The sequence below is a fragment of the Podarcis erhardii genome, assembly GCF_964252035.2.
Source record: "Podarcis erhardii genome assembly, chromosome: 3".
Lineage (NCBI taxonomy): Eukaryota > Metazoa > Chordata > Lepidosauria > Squamata > Lacertidae > Podarcis > Podarcis erhardii.
The window spans coordinates 51,532,070-51,553,611 of record NC_138507.1 but is presented as its reverse complement, the minus strand read 5'-3'; the positions used below and the strand labels follow the sequence as shown (position 1 = coordinate 51,553,611).

Sequence of the window (21,542 nt, the reverse complement as noted above, 5' to 3'; positions counted from 1 at the left end):
GGCTGGTAGGTTGTTATTATTATTTTTAATAATAAAGAACACTTCCTTAGAACAATTACAATTATATTTTTAAAAGTAAAATTAAAAGTCAAGATAGAAACAAGAAAAAATATTTATTCCAAACTAAGCTGCAGAATTTAAGGGCACATTAATGAACATATTTGTTCAAGCCAAGATAATAAAATCAGCCCCCAATGGGCATTTATCTATAAGCCAATTTTGAGAACTAAGGTTCCCACACAATATCATCTTTCTTCAATACTGATTGAAGCTTCTGAGCATTCTTTAATAGCTGGAGAGAACTTGTGCTTTTATTCACACTGGCTCTTGAAGCGGCTGAAGTCTCTTTTGCTCCTTTTAATCCATTAGGTCTTGATGCTGAATTGGCTGCTTTTTGTTTCAGTTTTTTAGCCTTTTGCCTCAGTCTGTAAACCTAAGAAGAGAACAATTCTATAATACATCTAATGTACAAAGAAACATGCACTTTTTGGCACAAAGGACCCTGTAACGCAGTGCCTATACTACACAGCTCTCCCCACCAAGACGGATAGTATACATTTAGTACTTTTCCAGATATATTTGGTTATGATACAGGAAGGCCAAGGAAGGACATTGTCAGTTGTTTTTCTGCAATTATGGAATTTGCTTGCAGTGGCTGGTTAGAACAAAGGGAAGAATGAAAATACTAGAAAGCATAGATATACCTCACACTTCCTTACAAGCATATGGTAATATGCAATACACAAAAATATTACATCATGGTGGTGGCATAATTTTCAGCTCATAATGTAAATACAGTTATCAATGAGTCATGTTACAACCCAGTAACAGAGAAGGTGAAGACGTCTATTTAATCCCTAAGATCAGTTATAGTCTAGAAGGGACAACATATTCATGTATTAGCATCTAGTTTTAAAAATATTAAAAAACATTCCTCAATTTAACACACACAAAACCAGATGCTGCACAGGAGATGTGTAAACAGTTTTCTAATCGTTAGCTCTTTTTAATGAAAAGCAATCATGGGAGGCCCCCACGGAGAAGAGGAATGGTGGAGGATGGGGAGAAAAAGCAGAGCTGCTTATTTCTTTCTCATCCAATGAATTTGGACACAGGGAACGAAAAATGATATGAGGACATTCCTTGCCTACTGGTGAGAAAACATCTGGGTGTGTGTTGTGATTCTTAGCAGACAAATGGCAAATCCTGATTGCAAGCTTACAGACTGATTTTTCAGAAAGAAAGACCCACCCTCTCACACATAAATTGATTTATTCATTTCATAAAATTTATACCCCACTTGATTGTAAAACAAAAACAAAAACCTCAAAGTGGTTTTTAAAAGATAAAACAGTAAAAATCAAGAATACATCCACCCACTCTTTCAAAACCTTTTAGGAGACAGTTCATATGTCTCCTACACAACATCTAGTTTGCTTGTCTCATTCAAAATCTAATACACCCATATAAGTCTTAGCAAATTTATTTCATATAACCTCACCACCTATTACGCATTGTTTCTGCAAGACTCATATAATCTAGGCACTGTCTTTCTGAAAATCCTAGTTATTTTTTGCACTGCCTACACTGTCAATCCCTTTTCCTGACTTCAGGACAGTTTGCTTACATTTTCTTGGTGCTTTCTCAGTTTCGATATCTGCTCTCCTTTAGATTCCATCTGTTTCACAAGACAATCTAGTTCACGTTCTAGGTCTTCCCGAACCTCCTGGTTTTGTGTTTCTTGTATCTGCTTTAGGAGTTCTTGATGTTCACTGTTGGAAGACAAACTCTCAGTGGTCATTTTAGGCACAATCCAATCCACCACTTCCCTCCGAAGACTATTGTATTTCAGCATGTCCTCCAACGTATGATGATTGACTGTACGTTGTACAGTGACAACGTAAGTACTATTAGGGAATACTTCTCATTACAGAAAGTACAGCATCTATGTTTGAAACAGTGTCACACTGTCCTTAACACATTATCATCAGAAAATAAGCTACTTCTCTGTGTAGCGTAAAAATTTCATATTGCTATAGTCCTGTTTTCTATGCAGATGTTGCTTCAGCAACAGAGTTACAAACAAGTTCTAAATAGACTATCTAGGGCTTGGCTGGATGAACAGAGTGAAAAAGTAATATTTTGAAGTTACTGGAGCTCCAAATGCTACAATGAGAAGCAAATGTATTAAAGACCAGAAGATATGCTGTTTAGACTAGAGCTGCAATAACCAGATATGCTATCATGCACCCTACTAGGACTAAATGTGTTTTGACTTCTATCACAATAAGAAGTTGGCAGTTAACAAAACACCACATTAGAGTCTTGTGGCTCAAAGGCTTCTATAGACACAAATTCTTGCAATTATGGTTTAGAGCCTAAAATATGTCCTCAGCTGCTTGTAGAAGATGGGTCAATTACCATAAATGGCAAGTTGCAAAACAGAAGGCTTAAGCCCACAAGGGGTTTGCACTGCAGGCAATGCATTTTTTACCTTTTAAATGCTTCATTGCTTTCTGTGAATTGCCACTAAAATCTTAGGGTGATTTCACAAGTGATACCAAAAACAGTAGGACTAGAATCTAAAGAGCTGTATTAGGCACACATCTTTTTTTCTTTTAACGGCACCATCGCAGCTGCCCTATCATATATTACTTTTGAATAGAACTTTGTCATGCTGCACTACTGTTTCAGTAACTTATTCTACTATACTAACATGAGGCTTGATGACTTGGGAAGGTAACCCATTAGGAAAAGGAAAACTCTGGTTCTAAACCTCTACTGCCTTGCAGGATATCTTCAGGAGAAAAGGCTAAGGAGTAAACCCTACACAAATCTGGAGTCCTTAAGATGGTTTGATAGTGCCTTGTATACCTCCTTTCAGTAACTCCTGGGGCCAAGCTGATGTCAAATATTTTTCTCTGCTTTCCTTTGGACCACATCAGCAAGGCCAATTGTCATCTGGGCAGTCTAGGACCTCCATACACACAGCCCAGGCTTGTACGCTAGGAAGGTCACTTTGGTGCTGCTAACACAGCAGTTAGGCTTCACCCCCCCCCCCCGAGGTGCACTCCATTGTCTCTTGAGACAGACGGATGCCATTAACAATATCCGCATGGAAAATGGGGGTTTAAAATTATTCCTAGCACCACTTGCAAAAGTGCCCAAATAGTTTCTTCTCAACTTACAAAACAATTTGCCCCAAGCCTACAGGTTTTTTTGTATTCAAATGGATAAATGAAAATGAGTACTTACAAGTTCATTTGTCCCAGTTCATCTTGCATAATCAAGAGAAGATCTGAAAGATGCTCAGTAGCAGAGGAAGATGTGGAGCAAGATGAAGGTCTGCTCGTGCCAGTCCTCTTTTCACCTCCTTCTGGGCGTTGTGAAGCTGCACTCTGACTACGGTATTTCATCATATGCAAGACGCTTTGAACATTTGCAACAACTGAGTGACTTGAGCTAGCAGACTTGTGGGGAAAGCAGCACATAAGAAAGCCTCGTTAAACAAACGGTAATTTAAAACAAATTCTCAATGGTGATGATGATGATACATCGCTTACCTTCCCAGCAACAAAAGGTAGTGTCCCAGCTGGTAGGTTTGGCTGTGAGCCTGATGCTTTCCTCAAACCAGAAGGTTTCTGAGAAGTATAAAAACTAGAATTATTCCTTTATTTCAAGAAGCAGAAGTAGTGTCCTAAACTTGCAATTGTATCATGTGTCGATTTTGACATCAGATTGCTTTTCTATAGTGTCCCAAGCAACCTTTTAAATGGCTAGAACAACTGTTGCTATATGCTGCTATATGCAGTTTATAGTTTGCTGAAGTTGCATTGTTACCAAGACAAGACTTCCAGCGTTATCAGCATCTCCAATGTTCAGAATAATCAACAGGATGTTAAGCTGTCTTGAGACTTGGCAAAATATGAAAAATGCTCAGAAGACAAACTTGCTGTACAGTTAAAGTAATAGTTGTGTGTTAAAATACAGAAGAGGTCTTAAATCCACTTGTGTAAGCTACCTCTTGTCAGTTCTTCCTCCCTCTGTAGCACCATGTCACACCTGAAGCCTTTTCTGAGGATGCCGCACACACATCCATTCACCCCCCTGTGCACCCTTTTAATGTCAATCTCACCATTAAGCTTCAAAAAAAGCCACTGAAAATAGAAGGCTTCTTCCAAACCTAACTGCAGTTTGTATGTGAGCACATTTTTTGTTATTGCTTCATGCTGCTTTTAGACTTGGAAAATACATATTGGTGTCAATAGTCCGTCCCCCCCCCCTCTAATTATACAGGTGACAGGGCAAGGAGGAGAAGCTGTAAGTTGAGTTTGGAAGCCCCACTGGTTCTATCTAGCTCAAGGGCTCACAAGACACAACAGAGAACATAACAGAAATACACCACTTGACTAGTTTCTTCTTGGTATTCAATACATAAGCTGAGAAACCTAACTTTTTTCCTTTTATTTTATTACCTTTACGGCTTTCTTCTTCCTCCTTTTTTTATTTGCTTCTTTTTGAGGTGAAAGCGAACACATAAGAATTCTATTCATCTCAAGTCCCGTTTGGAGCTGCAGTAAAAAAATACAACCATGTCTTGTTAAATGGACAGAGTGGTATCTCAGTCCAAAGCTACAGAGAGAAAACAGCTGGGTCCAAAGATAACGAATCTCTCTCAACAGATGCCAATGATGTTCACTGAGATAGTGATCCCTCTCTTCAGTGTGACATAAGTGACCAATGGATAAGTAGCTTTGACAGTTTGTAAGACCCATCTGAGCAGTTTAACACCACTACAGTGAATAATGATTGCTCTCAAAAAGGCCATCTGCTTAATGGGTTAAAAACTATACCCTATATTGGCATGGAACAAAACTCTTGCCTAAACTCATTAGCAGCATCTAGTCAGAACATAGGGCTTACTTCTATCAGGTTGTACTAGTAAAATAGTAAAACTATTCCTTTATATCATGAATGACTTCCAGCCTCATTTTATGTAGCGCCTGGTGTCCCCTGAAGTTGCCCCATTCTTCCATAACATCAGAGTCTCTTTTCCATTTTCTTTCCTACTTGTTTTTTAAAAATACTTTACTCCAGATCCACTTAGTTTCAGAACAATTGGAAGGGACAGAATTTTATTTGATGATAGTAAATTGTTGTTCTAAGGTTTTCTTCTAATTGTGACACCTGAGAAGAACTAGTTTCCCCATCCAGCTATCAAATAACAAATTAGTAGGATCCTGCTATATACGTGGCTGTGCAGCACACTAAAGCCAGGGAATAATTACTTCATTTCAGAATAGTAGTTGTATTGGTCTGTTGTACTAAAGAAATTCATCTATATACTAATTTGAGTGTTACCATCTTGGTTGTGAGTGATATAAGATCTGCTCCCTGGCTTGCAGGCCTGTTTTCCATTTGGCCTGGGATGGTAGAGCCTTGACTGATTCCAGGTAAAAACTTTTGGACTGAGGTATTGTTTTAGGGTTTTTGTTGGGGCGGGAAAAGTTGTTGCTGTTATTGATAATATTTTTTTGAATATTTTAGATCTTATGCAAAAATTGTTCATTTTGGTTGTCCATTTTTTGATGTTTGATTGTGTATGACTACTTTTGTTATGTTGTACTTATGTATTGTTTTCATGTTGTAAGCTGCCTTGAGTCTAGTTTGAACTATGGAAAGGCAACACACACAGAAAACTATATACAGTACAGTATGTATGTCTGCAACACCATCAAACACAGCGGAGCTTACTTCAGAGTAGATCTGAACAGAATTTGAAACCATTCTATGCATCTGTAATCTGAGGCAGGTATGGCAAAAACTGAATCTAGACAGTCAAGTCTGGATCAGTTTATCAGGATTTGGGGCTAATAAGTCTCTCAGGTAAAGCTACTTATTATGCACAAACTTCTTGCTTAGCAAGGAACAGGACCACCTTTCTGTAAAACACATTAATCTATGTTTGCTAACATGTTAGAACTATTCTTTTTATTAGACCAAGCCTGCACAGCTTACCAAGATCATGTGAATTACAGCTTTATGGTGTGCTCTCCAACTGGTTAACAGAGACCTTTTTTGTAGTCACAGATAGGCAACAAGAATAGCAAGTTCAGAAATGATACTTTGTTGATGGGTTGAATTTCCCTTGATGGGTCAGGCTATTAGCCCAACAAAAGGCACAATGTATTTCTGGTAGCTTTCTATTCTCAGGGGATTGTCCTTCTTCAAAAGCAAAAGGTGGCAGGGGTAAGGAAATGACATTTCCTGCAATCAAATTTAGGATAAAGTCACTAGATCCAAACTAATGCAGATATAGACAGCAAAACATACTTGTGTGTCATGGTTTGTATTCAGGATCACTGCTGGTTAAAGCAGAACTGCAGCATACAGCTGTCTGTAGAACCTCCCGTTTTATCACTGCAAAAATACTCATCTTCTTACCTGCGCAGCTTTATCTTGAATTAGTTTGCGCTGGTGTTGCTCTTCCAGAAGCTTCTGTTCCAGGTGTCTGATCTTGTCCTTTGAGAGAGAGAGCGGGGCAGGGAAGGGACCACATACAATAAATGAACTCAACAGTTATCATTTTTAGGGCGAGAACACTGAAAGTGAGCCAAAGCTTTCCATTAAAGGAAACAAGGCTGAGGAAAGAAAAGCAAAAGTAAAATATTTATTTGTTTGGATAATTTATATACCATTCCATATTTCAAAGAAATATGTGAATGGTTTACAACAATAAAAACATCAGAAATAAAGGCAAAAATCACAATAAAAATCCACATTTTAAAGCAGCACAAAACATATGGGGACCATATTAACCACTAGTAGGTCCAAAATACAGAAATACGACAGAAACAAACAGCCCTGTCCACCAAATGTAGAAGTGTGGCGTTTATAGGTAAAAGCAGTGCTCCCACTTCTGCCGCCATCTCCCTTTGCCACCGGAAAGCTCAGATCCAGAACTGCAGTTTTGCTACTAGTCTCACAAATGTTAAATGTTATTCGGAAAGCCATTTAATGATATTTATTTACTTACTTCTGCAGTCTTCTGAGTGCTAGTAAGTCTCCAGCATTCTTTTTCTAGAATTTCAAGCTTGTCAAGTTTTGCACATAGCTCCAGATGATTCTGGTCTTTTTCCTTCTGAAGCTGCATCTGAAAAATATGCACATGATAGTGGTTTGGCAAGTGATAGCAAGCTTTGCTCAAATGGTTTACAGCTTTCAGATTATCAAATTCAATGCCACAGAAAATGCAATTATGATGCAGCAAGTGCTATGGGCATGAGTTTAGGAGGCTTACAGACAAGAACTGAAAATGCATACAGATTTGCACAGGATCTTGCTGCACATGGAAACAAAGGGAAGATCCAGGCATCTGCTTTCTGTGTATGACAGCTGGCACTGGATCATAGAATCAAAGAATCATAGAGTTGGAAGAGACCACAAGGGCCATCGAGTCCAACCCCCTGCCAAGCAGGAAACACCATCAGAGCACTCCTGACATATGGTTGTCACGCCTCTGCTTAAAGACCTCCAAAGAAGGAGACTCCACCACACTTCTTGGGAGCAAATTCCACTGTCAAACAGCTCTTACTGTCAGGGAGTTCCTCCTAATGTTTAGGTGGAATCTTTTTTCTTGTAGTTTGGAACCATTGCTCCGTGTCCGCTTCTCTGGAGCAGCAGAAAACAACCTTTCTCCCTCCTCTATGTGACATCCTTTTATATATTTGAACATGGCTATCATATCACCCCTTAACCTCCTCTTCTCCAGGCTAAACATACCCAGCTCCCTTAGCCGTTCCTCATAAGGCATCGTTTCCAGGCCTTTGACCATTTTGGTTGCCCTCCTCTGGACACGTTCCAGTTTGTCAGTGTCCTGGATATCACTATGTATAGGTGCATATGGATTGAGGTGGAGATGGACAAATTTTGTAAACATGCATGCATTATGTTGCAGGTGTCCAAGTGACACCAGCCGTGCATAGCACAAAAAAGGGAATACACCTTGGAACATGGATGGAAATGTGTATCCTTATCTGCTATCCATAGTTCACTGCACATTTACTAGTTGCATGTAACACCAAGCTGCATTAAATCTAGCTAAGGAACAGAAATGCCAACTTTCAATATTGAAAGTTTGCATCTAGGCAAAGAATATAGCAGAAAACAAATCTTGGGTTTACTGATGTCTTTCCGTGAAACACACACACAGCTTCAACAGAGATTGTACTGAGGCATTTATTGGCCTCAGTAAATGGGAAACAATTATGAGACATTTCCCATTTACAGGCAACATGATCTCCTAGAAAAAGGTTCGTGAAATCTCAGTTTATTTTAAAAAGAAACCCTAGTATTAAAAAATCCAGGAAAGAATAGTTAGATGGCTATTTTCATTTTTATTTACACACTATTTGGCAGCTTTAAGGGAGGTGGGAGGTAATATTTGTCATCTGCAGACTATTGCAATGCACTCCACGTGGAGCTACATTTGAAGGTGACTCGGAAATTACAATCTAGAATGCGGCAACTAGAATGGTGACTGGGAGCAGCCGCAAGGACCATTTAACACTGGTTCTAAAGGACCTACACTGGCTCCCAATACATTTCTGAGCACAATTCAAAGTGTTGGTGAAAACAGCTTCAACCAGGTTGGCTGCGGCAACCCAGTCAGATGCATATAAATAATAACGTCGTTGTTGCTGTTGTTTTTAAATTTAGCCAAAGGTGACTTATTACTAAAAACACAGGAATCTATGGAAGCCACCATACATTGTAGTTGTGTGATTTCTATTCTATTCTTCTGATAAACAAAGCATGTAATAATAATAATAAAATTTTATTTGTTTCCCGCCCTCCCCAGCCAAGGCCAGGCTCAGAGCAGCTAAAATCATAAAAACAACACAATAAGGATAAAAACAAACATCAATTAATTAAAATACATCTTAAAATTAATTCAGACAAAATGCATGGAAACCGATATATGTGCACCTTATGCTTGATCAACCAGTTTTTCACAACCACAAATTCTCAGTGTTTTCAAAGACTGTCTATGAAGGTGACAGATAAGCAAGATCTAACAAGAGATCACACCAACAAGGTTTGAGCAAAGCCCCTCAGATACAAAGGAAGGAGAAACAAAGGGCAAGAATATGATATATTAAACATGTGCACCTGCTGTTCTAGAACCAGTTTCTTTTCCAACTCTGCATTGACCATCATTTTTCTCATGTAATCTAGTTGTTTCTCCAGCAAAGAGCAGCGAGACTGTGCTGCCCTTAACTGCATGCTCACATCTGAAGGGGAGGAATGCAGGGGGAGGGAAAGAGAGTAATAATTATGTCTTATTTGATTTTACAGATTTTTGCTCTAATTTGCAGTATAATGATGCTGTTGAAATGAACTTGCTTGCTTTCACTAATGACCCAATCCCATTACTGTCCTCTCATTTTATTAGGTTATCAACAGTAGAGATACATGAAGCGCTCTGGTTATTTTCAGAGAGGCTCATGAAAGTATTCCTGCAACAAAACTGATAAGTATACTTATGGTTTAACCTAAAGCCTGCACAATTCTTAAAAGAAATTATGTTTGTATATTTAAGGACTTTGTGCCCTGCCTCTCACTATATGTCTCAAAGTAGCTTAAAGAAAGAAGCAAACAATCTACAATTTAAAAAACAAAAAATAGATTAAAACATCAGAAATAGAAACATCAATCCCAGCCAAGGGATCACAGGAATTGAAGTCCAGCAACATCTGGAGGTCACAAGTTCTCCACCCATGCATAAGGGAATTTAAATGAAAATAGTTTAATAAGCAGCAGTTCCTGCTTTTTAAAAATTGCAAATGATCACGCACTTCTACAATATTGCCAAAGTGCATTATGCATTTTTATTTAAACAATTAGTAAAGCAGTTAAAAGGCAGATCTGCTAGAACAAAATATTTAAATCATGTGATAGACCTCTTTACTACATATCCTGATTAAACATTAATGGAACAACCAAACAACCACACGAGTGCTCATTTGAGATTAAGATATAATAGATGCGAATGGTAAGGCTGTCATCAGTGGTAGTAGAAGGTACCTTTCTTCTCTTGCATCATTCCCTGGTGAGTTATATCCTTCTCATCGGAGTCATGCTGAAAGGCCTTTTTATACTGGGCAGCTTCTCTGGACAAGCAATTCAGGTTCTCTTCAGCCTGTGACCTCTCTAATTCAAGACGGCGAATCTTTTCCTGAAGAGTTTTAAGGGCTGCCACTAGAGCTGGTGAAAAGGTAACTTAATTGTTAATGACACATCTCTACTTTAATAACAATAAAGCAAAGAAGCTACTTTAATGTGAACATCAGTTATGCATCAACCTGCAACATCAGTGATATTACATTGCTATATATTTTGCTTAGATGATAGAAACATAGACTTGTTTAAAGATCCACTTTCTGTCATTTGTGCTATGGTTAGAAGGCCAGTAAGGCACCAAAAATATGAAGGTTTCTCTCATCTTCTCTTACTGCTTCTGGTTCAATGTAACCACCACTCAGATTGGAGCAGGTGGATTATAGAAGGCATAATTTGACACACATGCATACACAAACCTACAAAATATTACTGCCCATTCTCTACTGATAGCTGCAAAATGCCCTAACCACACATGCTTATTTTTCTTGGTATAAAGTTGTGCATCCTGCTCCACTAGAAGAAAGCAGTTCTTGTGCTCAGATGAACAAGACCATATACTAAGAATGACAGAATAAAGAGGTTCACTATAGCTACCTAGCAGTAATTTCCTAGTCAGGGACTGGAACGTTACCAAGACCTAGGTGGGCAAGCTGAGTGGAGTTGATCTGACTCAGCTGTTCCCATCTGGGAACTTGGTACAGCACCAGCATGGGTTTAATGGGCTGCCAATGGGGTTTGCTGTGGCCCATAACGTTTGCAACCCATTTGCCAGGATACCTCTCTGCTCCGGAACATGCTATGAGGGTCTGCATCTGCTATAGGGCCAAAGAGACAGATTCCTCACTGAACTGTCAAAAGTGGTGTTGGAGAACTCTACGGCTGTTGCCCATTCATTGGTAACCTTGGGAATGGATTACTGCAATGTGTTCTATGTGGGGCTGCCCTTGGGGCTGGTCCAGAAACTCCATCTGGTGCAGAATGAAGTGGCTAGACTGCTAATGGGGGAAGACAGCATGTGACACCTCTGTTAAAACATTTGCACTGGCTGCCTATACGCTACCAGGCCAGCTTCAAGGCTTTTGCATTAATACAGAAAGCCTTGAACAACTTGGGTCCAGGATACCAGACCAATCACTGAGGCCTTCTGGAGGAGAGCTGTTAGTTACTGAGGCCTGACTCGTCTAAGTAGACCCCTGGCATTGTGTGTCGCTGGTCCCACGCTGTGCAACTCTCTTCCAGCAGAGTTGGCAGGCACCCTCACCTTTGAATTTCAGACTTCTATTGAAGATTTGCGATTCCAAGGCAGAACAAAGATATTTGCTATTCTTTCTGTCTCCCTGCCCCCACTCATGTTTGCTCTACTCAAAAAAAACCAACCAAGTTTAAGATAATGAAATATTCCAAGGACAAGTAAGTAAAACATTAAATAGGTACGTGCTGCATAGTCCAACACCAAAAGTTACATTTCTCTTTAACAAAATAAATAAAAATGTAAGGACATAATAGAGCCTGCTGGATCAGGCCAAAGGCATCCTATTCTCGGTGGCTAATGAGATGCCTGTGGGAAACTTTCAAGCAGGATTCAAGCAAAAGATCACTCTCCCCTCCTCTGGTTTCTAGCAACTGGTGTTCAGAAGCATTGCTGCCACCAACTGTGGAGGCAGAGCACATCCATCGTGCCTAGTAGCCACTGACAACCCTCTCCTGCATGAATTTGTCCAATCCTTTTTTCAAGACATCTGCACTGGTGGCCATCACTGCCTCCTGTGGGAGTGAGTGCCATAGTTTAACTATGCGCTGTGTGAATAAATACTTGGGCATGAAATAAATGGTTCCATGCCAAAAACAGACAGGAAACAGACTATGGCAAATAGAGAAGTCATTTTGAATGCACTTCAGGTTAGGCCAAATTAAACTCTCACTCTTGTAGAGAACATGAAGCCAAACACAAGCACATGCAGTACTTATCAAGTCTCCACATGTGCGTACAGCTATTGCAGCATAATACTGTAGTATAATATATTTCTTTTGCAATATACTCATTTGTGACAATTTCCCCCTCAATGATGTTTACTGGTTGTGTTTCTTTTGTTATGTTTCAGAAGCTTTGATTCTTTTTTGTTTTGACTACTAAAAAAGCTAAAAATAAAAGGCCAGGAACATGGCCCAAATTTACCTATGTAGGCAAAGCTGGTAAATGAAATCCAGTTAATGAATCAGCCATTTGTGCTAATCCCAAAACTTTTAGATATACAGTATATATATGGATCAACAAACTAGTTTGTGATTAGCTGGCAAATCAGGATCCAAAATCATCGTTTGGTGTGATGAAAAAATTGACAAATCATTTGTCCTCTTGAGGCCACTGAACTTAAGAGACTAGAATGCCATTGAACAGACATCAAATAGAAGCACAGAAGCAGCTCAAAACCATGGTTTGCCTTCATATTTTGAGGATTAAACTATGGTTGAAGTTCTAAACTACTACTTAGAGGTTTGAGGTCTAAATTGAGCTATGTAGCTTGCCAGACACGGCCACCTACGAAGCCTCAGCAAATTGAAAAAGAAGTGCACATATTTTTTTACCCCTGGCAGATTCCCTTTGTAGCTGAAATCTGAGTAACCCCACACACTGCCTAGCTGCACCTGGGAGAAGTGTCACCTCGAACAAATACCAGAGAGAGCCTGTTCACTAGAAGATATGTTACTCAAGCCAACATTGTCTTTCTAGCTATTTTTCTTGGATCTCAAATATCAGATAAGTTCTAAACCAGTAGCACATTCCAAAACGCATTCAGCACAGGCCAAGAATATTTGCTGACTAAATGTCACATTACTCACGTGTCATATTACAATACTTTGTGTTTTACCTTGGTTGTTTGGTGCAGGAGTGTCTTTTGCCATAACTGTTGCCTCCTTTGATCTGATGTTTGTAAATGCAGAGTATATGTTATCTGGAGGCTGAAGAAAACTTCCTATGTAGCTGTTCTTCGACTCAGAATCTAGAGACTGCAGAAAAGATATACAGTGTCATTTATAGTTATCTTAAAGTGTTGATTCAGGCACCTTCCACTATGCTGGGGAATCTTTTTCACCCAGGGTTGTTTTTCTTTCTGGGCAACATGCTACATGGAAGGAATAGAGCAAGGAATAGACAGAGCAAGGAATGTACATTTTATCTTTGTTCAGTAAGCTATTTTCCTTTTCATGCATGAATCTGACTCTAACATCTATTGATGGGAATAAGAGGGAGGGCAATGACTTTGAGATTAACTACTGTAGTTCACTGTGGCAAAACGTTCCTTCACAGACGTTTGTTTCCATGCTCCCAAAGCAGGTTAAAATACAAAGTCAGAAGCATTAAAACTAAACCCATACAGCTATTTTGCCTAATTCTGTGGAATGATGTAAATTTAGGTTAGATTCCTTTGTAGTTCTATGTTCATTCTCTCATGTTGCTTGAGAGAGGGTTCTCTCAGACCCCTAATGCTAAGAAGCATTAAGTTTCCCAGTGATTATTTGGAAATTAAACAGAAAGATCAATGTAGCTGACATACTCATAAAAAAAGAGAGGAATCTGCAGTAATACTACACTGAAAGCTATTTTCCCTAACTTAAAAAACCTGCTCAAACGTCTTTGCCTCTTTAGGGACTGCTTTAGAATGGGCTAGTTTCTTTGGCTGCTAACATCACATTACTTACCTCCATTATAGGGGGTCTAGACTCCAGAGTTCCACTCACCTGCCAAGACAGAAAAGTCATTATGTTGTGTGATCCTTATTTTGAAGTATAAGCAGAATGCCTTTTCTCCTCAGCTATTTGTATTTATTTTAAGACATTTACACAGAAAGGAAGAGAAGATAGGAAGAGAAGATAGATTACATTTTTTATGAACAAGAATGAGGCTACATCAAATCTGGTTGATTTCCCACAAACTTGCAACAGAAAAATTGCACAAAATATATTAGCCTGCTCTACACTTTGTTATGTGCTTGCACTGTTTGCATTCCACTTAGCTGCAGATTTTTAATGCATAGCAGGGGGTTGGACTAGATAACTCTCTCAATTGGTCTGGAAAAATCATTTGTACGTTTGCTCTCTCCAGCATTCTCCCTTCATCCTTCGTTACTGGCAGCTTTTTTCTTCCAAAGGATTTTTTGTTCAAATGAAATTAGCCTTTGTACAATACTTACATAATTGTTCACCATAGCTAACCAGAGTCTCCCACCCCAATCTTGTTCATTCTTGCGGAAACTAAACTGGTTCATGGCATCCTCACCATCAGCAGGCCCCATCTTCCTACATATTATGTAAAATGACCAATGTTTAGGTGTTCAACAAAGTAATAAGTATATTACCAAGAGTGTAGGGGCACACAGCTTTATTTGCACAAAGTAGCAGTAATCATTTATTAGGAAAACCATTAAAACCCAATTTCAGCTAGAAGCAGCATGTATGTAACTATGGAAAATCAAAAGAACAAACGTGGACACAATATTACATGCAAAAACAATGCTCATTTGGAAAGGTTCTGTCCAAATGTTTTCACTGGGTGCAGCAGTGTTGCAAACAAGTCTAAACTGTTTTACATTGGTACAAATATTAAATAGACTTTGTAATCCCAGTAACTATGCAAGGGGCAGGTGGAAAGAATTTTAGCTAGTAGCTGTAATAAATCCTTCTGTTTTAGGCTGACAAATGGGGGTGAAATAATTTTTATACTGTATTTGGATTGAGACACTTAAGTCAGAGAGATCTTTAAACATGTTTTTGAAAGGAAAAAACACCATTTTATTAGACAGATCAGTTTGAAAGCTACTTAAGGAACCTCTTGTATCTTGTACTTTGTCATCTATCCCTGCATCCACACCTGAGCTGAATTTGAACCATGGCTGGTGAGCTCTAGCACCTCTTCCTCTTTTTTAAAGTGAAACGATTAAGTCCTGGAGGGGCGTGTTTTAAAGGCCTTAAAAAGCAAGCCTACACGTGTTTTCTCAGAAGCAAGCCGCCTTGAATTCAACGAGGCATGTGCGGGTGCAAGATTGCAGCCATACTCAGCGAATATATCAGGGATGGCCCCTTCACCGCCATCAAACACCTCTTTTGTGTCCTCCCGGTGGTAATAATAATTAATAATAATAAAGTCGGCTCCCTCCTCCTTCCCCTCCCATAAAAACAGCTGCAGGTTTCGTGTTCTTCGCTCGCCTGCATCTTCTTCCTGGCACGCCAGGGTGGGCTTGGAAGCGAACTGTTGGGGGTCTGTGGCCAGGATTGCTCTCGCCTCTCCTGGGGGAGGGAGGGTTGGGAAAACCCAGGCAGGACACTCTTTATGGACTCTGCCGAGGCGCTGGAAGTTACTGCAGGGTGGGGCCCTTGGGCGAGGGCTGGGTGGTAAAGGAAGGGATCTGTGGGTCTCCCATTTGGACGCGGGCGGAGCGAGGAGCCTGAGCCAGGTGAAAACGGGGGCGGGGGGGGGAGGGAGCAACCAGCAGAAACTCAACAGGGGAAGAGACGACGACCCCCTCCCTCCCCGCAGACACCCCTTACCGGGATTCACCCGAGCTGCAAGCACCAGAGGAGCTCGCGGGACGACCCAGCCCCAGTTATGCCGCTCGCCTTCTGCTCCCCGGCTTCGGGTAGACCACAGCTAACCATAAAAGGCGGCTCACTTCCTAGAGCGCCCTTCTTCGCCGGGGCCGTTTTTCAAGCCGCCCGCTTCCCCTCCCGCTCTCGGGGATTCCACGCCCTCGAGCCGTGACCCGGATTATTGGCCCCGCCTCCTCCCAGGTCGCTTAGCGGCTCCCCCTGGATTAGGGAAACTGCCCGCCCTCCTGCCTCGCCCGCAGAAGCGCTTTCCTTGGCTCAGGGCGGGAGGAGGAGGTTGTTTGTGCTGCTCTTGGGCTGGCACGCCAGCATTTCCCTTGCATTGCATGCAGGGGGGAGTACGTACGTCTCGCGATGGGATGAATTAGCTGAATTACTGGTTTGATAGGCTCCATGAGAGATGTATAGACAATGGACATGCACATTCTGTTTTGCTTTTGCCGCGCTTTTTCCTGTGCGGGAAGGGGGTGTAGGTCAGTGGTAAAGCATCGGAGGTCCTACGTTCAGCCCCACGCTGAGACCCTGAAACGCCGCAGTACTGACCTAGATGGACCGATGGTCCGCCGTGGTATATGGTGGATTTTAGCAATACTTTCGGAATTTTTACTTATTAAAGGCGCAAGGGCCCTGCCCGGGGGGGGGGGGGGGAGTGGCTAACCCTCCACCAGCCACAGTGTAGGCGACTGGGATGATGCAGCTTTTCACAACACTGACCACATACACAAAGTGACTATTTATTACTGCCCGACTTATAATATTTATTTTACACCCCACTCTCCCCCCAAAAAGCCCAGGATGGCAAAACACATTAAAAACAACTCCAATGCAGATGCAGGAGGGGAAAGGTCTCAAAAGGCTTGTTGAAAGAGGAAGGTCTTCAGTCAGGCACCCAAAATATAATACTGTCTAATACTAAAAGGGAGGAAATTCCATTTCCTACATTGTGGCAGAATGGATCAACTGATAAGATGGTATCCAAGCCCTCACCAGCATAGTAGTGATAAAAAGCTAGTGTGAAGTAATAACTAGTCTGAGTTTGGTGTTCATTGTTTGCATCTTAAGACTGCATGTTTACTCAAACACCTGTCCAACAAGACTTACTCCCAAGTAAGTCAACATAGGTCTATGGTCTTAGTCTCTTATTTTTGTCAAGGATAATTGATTTTCAGCAGTTGATATTATTGCTGTAGTGTTGGTGCAGGAAACACAAAGATGTTTTAATGAGTGAGACCTCCCATAGCAGTCAGATGCTTAGCTCATGTTAACTGCATGCCAACTTCAAACACCAAATCAGCAACAGGCCTGCATAATACAAAGCAGAAGTATTGGAAAGTATATGTATCTACATATTATTTTAGAGTTAAAACCACATTTGCATTATACATAGTATTTTGATACATATAGATATGTATATGCCTGCAAGTATAGCATAAAGAAAGTTGATATGACATGGTGTTATCCACTTACATTAATGCCTCAAATTAATTTTTTTAAAGGTTCACTTTTTTTTCTTACGGCCTGCAGATTTTAAAAATGCAAAGTTGAAATCTTTCTCAAAAGAGTTGATTCATTGTCTAGTTGGGAAAGTTGCTGAACAACTGTGGCTCACAGTTTGCCAGAAAGAACTGAGTTCTAGAATTAAAAATGTTGTTCAGAGTAGTCAACTCTCTTGCTTCAGAGAAGTTAACTTTTAATAGGATTAAGGTAAAGGTAAAGGGGACCCCTGACCGTTAGGTCCAGTTGCGGATGACTCTAGGGTTGCGGCGCTCATCTCGCTTTACTGGCCGAGGGAGCCAGCGTACAGCTTCCGGGTCATGTGGCCAGCATGACAAAGCCACTTTTGGTGAAACAGAGCAGCGCACGGAAATGCATTTGATTTAGACCACAGCGCCACCCGCGTTTAATAGGATTACTTACTTTTAAAATGGTTTGAGAACTGCTACTGTGCCCTGCATTCAGGCAAACAGTTATAAATCCTCCAAGGTGGTTTACTGGAATGTGCACATTTATCCACATAGGTTTGTCCACATTTCAGCGTTCAGTGTTATGAATCATTCAGTTTCTGACCATTTTCCAAAATAAATTCATGCTAATAGCTACAATATGGGCAGCAATATTGGAAAACTCTCTGCTCTTCTAACTATTGTCCTGAAGCCAATATGACTGGCAAGAGACTGTTTGAAAAGGCCAGTTTGGAACATGAACCTGCTTCCCAACCCCCCTTGTTTTCCATCCAGAACTGAGAAAACAGTTGGCTGAACATCTGCACATACTATTTTGATGGTTTCTTTGAAAATTCCTCCTGCTACGATGATTAGGCTGGGAAAAATAATGTATTTTGGTGCTATTCTCCACTCTCCCAGCCCCCAGCTTGACATAAGGGGGGGGCATACAAAAAAGCCTCCACTGTGTCACATTAAATCCCAACTCCAATAACTGACTGTTCGCACAAGCATAAAACAGCCATCTAAATCATTTTAACATAACTTTATATTAACCACAATAATCCTGTTGAGAGCTCGTTTAGAGTAGCAATTGATTTAGAACATCCATATGAGGAAACAGAAATGAGTAAATTTTTTTGCCCTTTGCATATATTATATTAAGTTTTCAAAAGTGACCATCTTAAACCCAGGGTTGTTCACTTTTGAGAAGAAACTGAAAACCTAATGGTTTTATGTATGCCTAACACTGCATAAGACCAAACTGCATACATTTAATTACTCTTGCTCATATTGGGAGGAATTCAACATTGTACTCTTCTGATTGTTCTGTCAGCACAAGAATTCCAGCTTGCCTGAAAGAATGACCCCCTTATCCTCCCCCCATAAGCTGCTCTAGGGGTTCTCCTGACACCCCCCAAAAGCATGGCATGTTACGGGGGCAGAACCAACGTGATTGGTCAGTTAGTTATTTATTTTGTTTTACTTGATGGGGGGCAGCTGCCCTCTCTTGGCTACACTCATGCCCCCAAGGCTCATTGCAGACAGCAATGCGCAAGATGAAGCCCTTGTGTAGGACTTCCATTGATGTGACTGGGTAGGTGAATCCTGCATATAGATGTATACAGTGATACCTTGGGTTACAGACACTTCAGGTTACAGACTCCGCTAACCCAGAAATAGTACCTCAGGTTAAGAACTTTGCTTCAGGATGAGAACAGAAATCGCACAGCAGCAGCGGGAAGCCCCATTAGCTACAGCGGTACCTCAGGTTAAGAACAATTTCAGGTTAAGAACGGACCTCCAGAACGAATTAAGTTCTTAACCCGAGGTACCACTGTAATAATATAGCATGTTTTTCTTCTTAGCATTAGTTCACTAGGAATATAAGAAAAGCAAGTCATAAATGTCATTAAAATTTCAGTCATAACAGGAATTAAGTCTTCAAATGGTTGTTTGCCAGGAATACTTGGCTCTAAGCAGAAGAGCTAAAATGAACAGGTTAGAAAATGTTACGATGACTGAGTTTTGCTGAATTTTAGCTTTAGCTTGTCAGAGATGTTGTGGATAATTATTTCAGTTCTTTTGAAGTTATACCATGGTGGAAGAGGATTATATCAAAGATCCGATTAAACAACTGTAGAAGCAAAGGCAATTGCAAACACTTTAACCTTCAAGACAGTTTAGAACACACTTAACTATGGCATATTTGAATTTTAACCAGCTTTCTACTGTGAGCTGCATGATACAGGTATCTTAGTTTAAGGGTTTTATAAAACTGCAACTCCGGAGCACTTACAGCTCAGTTCTAGCAGGTTTACTTTGAAATAAGCCCCCATTATGTTAAAAGGGGTTTATTCACAGTATTGCTTAGAATGGCTTAGGCTGGTGTAGGTTATATATCAAATGTCAAGCTCATGTCAAGAGCTGTTTTGGAAAGATAGCCAAACTTTGTACCAGAGAGTATTAGGAGTTTTGCTTTGGATAATATTTCAGCTGCATAACTTCCTCTCTCAACTTTTTATACAAGCTTCACTGCATCTTACAAAGTTCAATAAGAATACTCCCTCTCATCTACTGTGAAGATGTAGTCAGATACCAATTACATTTTAACCTGCACAAACAATAGACAAGATTATATACATTAAATAGGTGGCATAGTGAGATGTACTGGTATCCACATTAAGCGAGTCATACATATAATAGACAAGTATATAAAGCTGTAAGCTTCTAGAATAAGCTATTTATTGTGATGTTTAACTTAATATTTGCCTTCCTTGTTACAAAATAATGACTAATTGGCTACTGTATTCAATTAATTCAATGACCCTATATAAAAGAAGTGAAAGGAAGTACAGTGGTACCTCGGTTTAAGAACAGTCCGGTTTAAGAATGATTTGGTTTACAAACTCTGCAAAACCAGAAATAGTGTCTTGGTTTGAGAACCTTTACCTCGGTCTAAGAACGGAAGCCAAATGGTGGAAGGGCACCGGTGGCGGGAGGCCTCATTAGGGAATGTGTGCTTCGGTTTAAGAATGGTTTTGGTTTAAGAATGGACTTCCAGAATGGATTAAGTTCGTAAACCGAGGTACCACTGTACTGTATCTTTAACTTCACAGACTGAAAGGAACTGAGCGACTATTGCTTTTCTAAAAAATGAAAAATAATCCTACTCTTTTAGGAGTCCAAAACACAAAGAATTGACACAGAGATAAAATTACAAGAGGCCCAATTTGATTTATTTATAATGCTTATAAACTTCATATTAAAAGAAACATTGGAGGAGACCCGCTGAAAATAATGGATGCAAGTTAGTCATGTCCATTAATAGGTCGTCTCTGAGCAGGGCCAACATGGGTTATAATCCAGTAAAAATGGACCTAACGAAAGTACATGCATAGCCAACATTCACTTTCTGAAGACGCTTCGTTACTATGCAGCCGTTTACCGTTAACGGAGCAGGATCTTTAAGAAAAGCTAGTCACCCAGTATATATCCAGCTATATCTATGCAGCACTTCATCACAAAAGCGACCATCTTCTTCCTTCTTCTTCACCTTTCACCTTTCATCATTCTTTCACCTTCTCATCGCAAAAGCGACCACTACCCTCGTCGCCTGTAGACAAAGACAAAAGAAACACGGAGTAGAGCCGAGGTTGCAATTTTTTTTATATGCCCACGTGACCAGATGGCGCTGACGCTTTCTCCCTCAGCACACTGCTTACTGGGACTTGTAGTTCCTCTTGAACAAGAAAGCTCTGCAGTTCCGCCGGCTTTACACTATATGTCCCAGGCGCCCCGGGAACACTTTACGCCGATTGGTGGTTTGACAGCTCAGAGGGGGATTGGCTGAAGCCGGACATCTACCTCGCGTCGACTCCACAGGCGAGGCGGCGCGTGCAGCTTTGAGAGAAGGGGCGGGGCCTGGTGTCTGCAGCCGCCCCGGGGGATGGCGGGGAGAGAGGCTGGCCGCTTCAGAAGCGGGAGCGGTGGTGGGCGGGGGCGCTCCGCCGAATCCGACCCGCTCCGGTTCTTTGGGGTTCCGTCCGGAGAAGCCTCGCGGCGGGCTCGCGCCAGCCTCTCCTCCCCGCGCCCGTTCTGCTGATGGGCAGCTTCCTCCCCGCTGCGCTGGGCGAGGGGTGGGTCCGGGGCGGGAAGAGACCCAGGCCCTGCTGGGCTGGGAGCAGGCGAGCCCGGACGGGGACTTTCTCCCCTTGAAAGCGGGGCGGCGGGCAGAGAGGAGCGCCAGGAAGGGAGGGACTCTTCTCCTCCTCCTCCTCCTCCTCCTCCTCGCACGGTCCCAGCCAGCGCGAA

General features: G+C 41.1%; 1 protein-coding gene across 4 annotated transcripts; it reads right to left on the bottom strand.

Annotated features, from left to right (window-relative positions):
• Positions 1-96: 96 nt before the first annotated feature.
• Positions 97-21,396, bottom strand: CEP57L1 (centrosomal protein 57 like 1). Of its 4 annotated transcripts, XM_081857248.1 has the most exons (13): positions 21,096-21,396; positions 20,677-20,844; positions 13,885-13,923; positions 13,053-13,191; positions 10,087-10,266; positions 9,172-9,293; positions 7,037-7,153; positions 6,445-6,522; positions 4,476-4,571; positions 3,564-3,641; positions 3,256-3,470; positions 1,628-1,772; positions 97-433 (listed from the first exon to the last, which is right to left on the bottom strand). In XM_081857248.1, the coding sequence occupies exons 3-13, from the start codon at positions 13,888-13,890 to the stop codon at positions 227-229; spliced, it is 1,383 nt and encodes a 460-aa protein (XP_081713374.1). In that variant the 5' UTR covers positions 13,891-13,923; positions 20,677-20,844; positions 21,096-21,396; the 3' UTR covers positions 97-226. The 4 variants fall into 4 exon arrangements, with proteins under 4 accessions (XP_081713374.1, XP_081713372.1, XP_081713373.1 ...); XM_081857246.1 differs by lacking the exon at positions 21,096-21,396 and having other exon boundaries at positions 20,677-20,911; XM_081857247.1 differs by lacking the exons at positions 20,677-20,844; positions 21,096-21,396 and adding an exon at positions 15,727-15,942 and having other exon boundaries at positions 13,885-13,925.
• Positions 21,397-21,542: the final 146 nt, after the last annotated feature.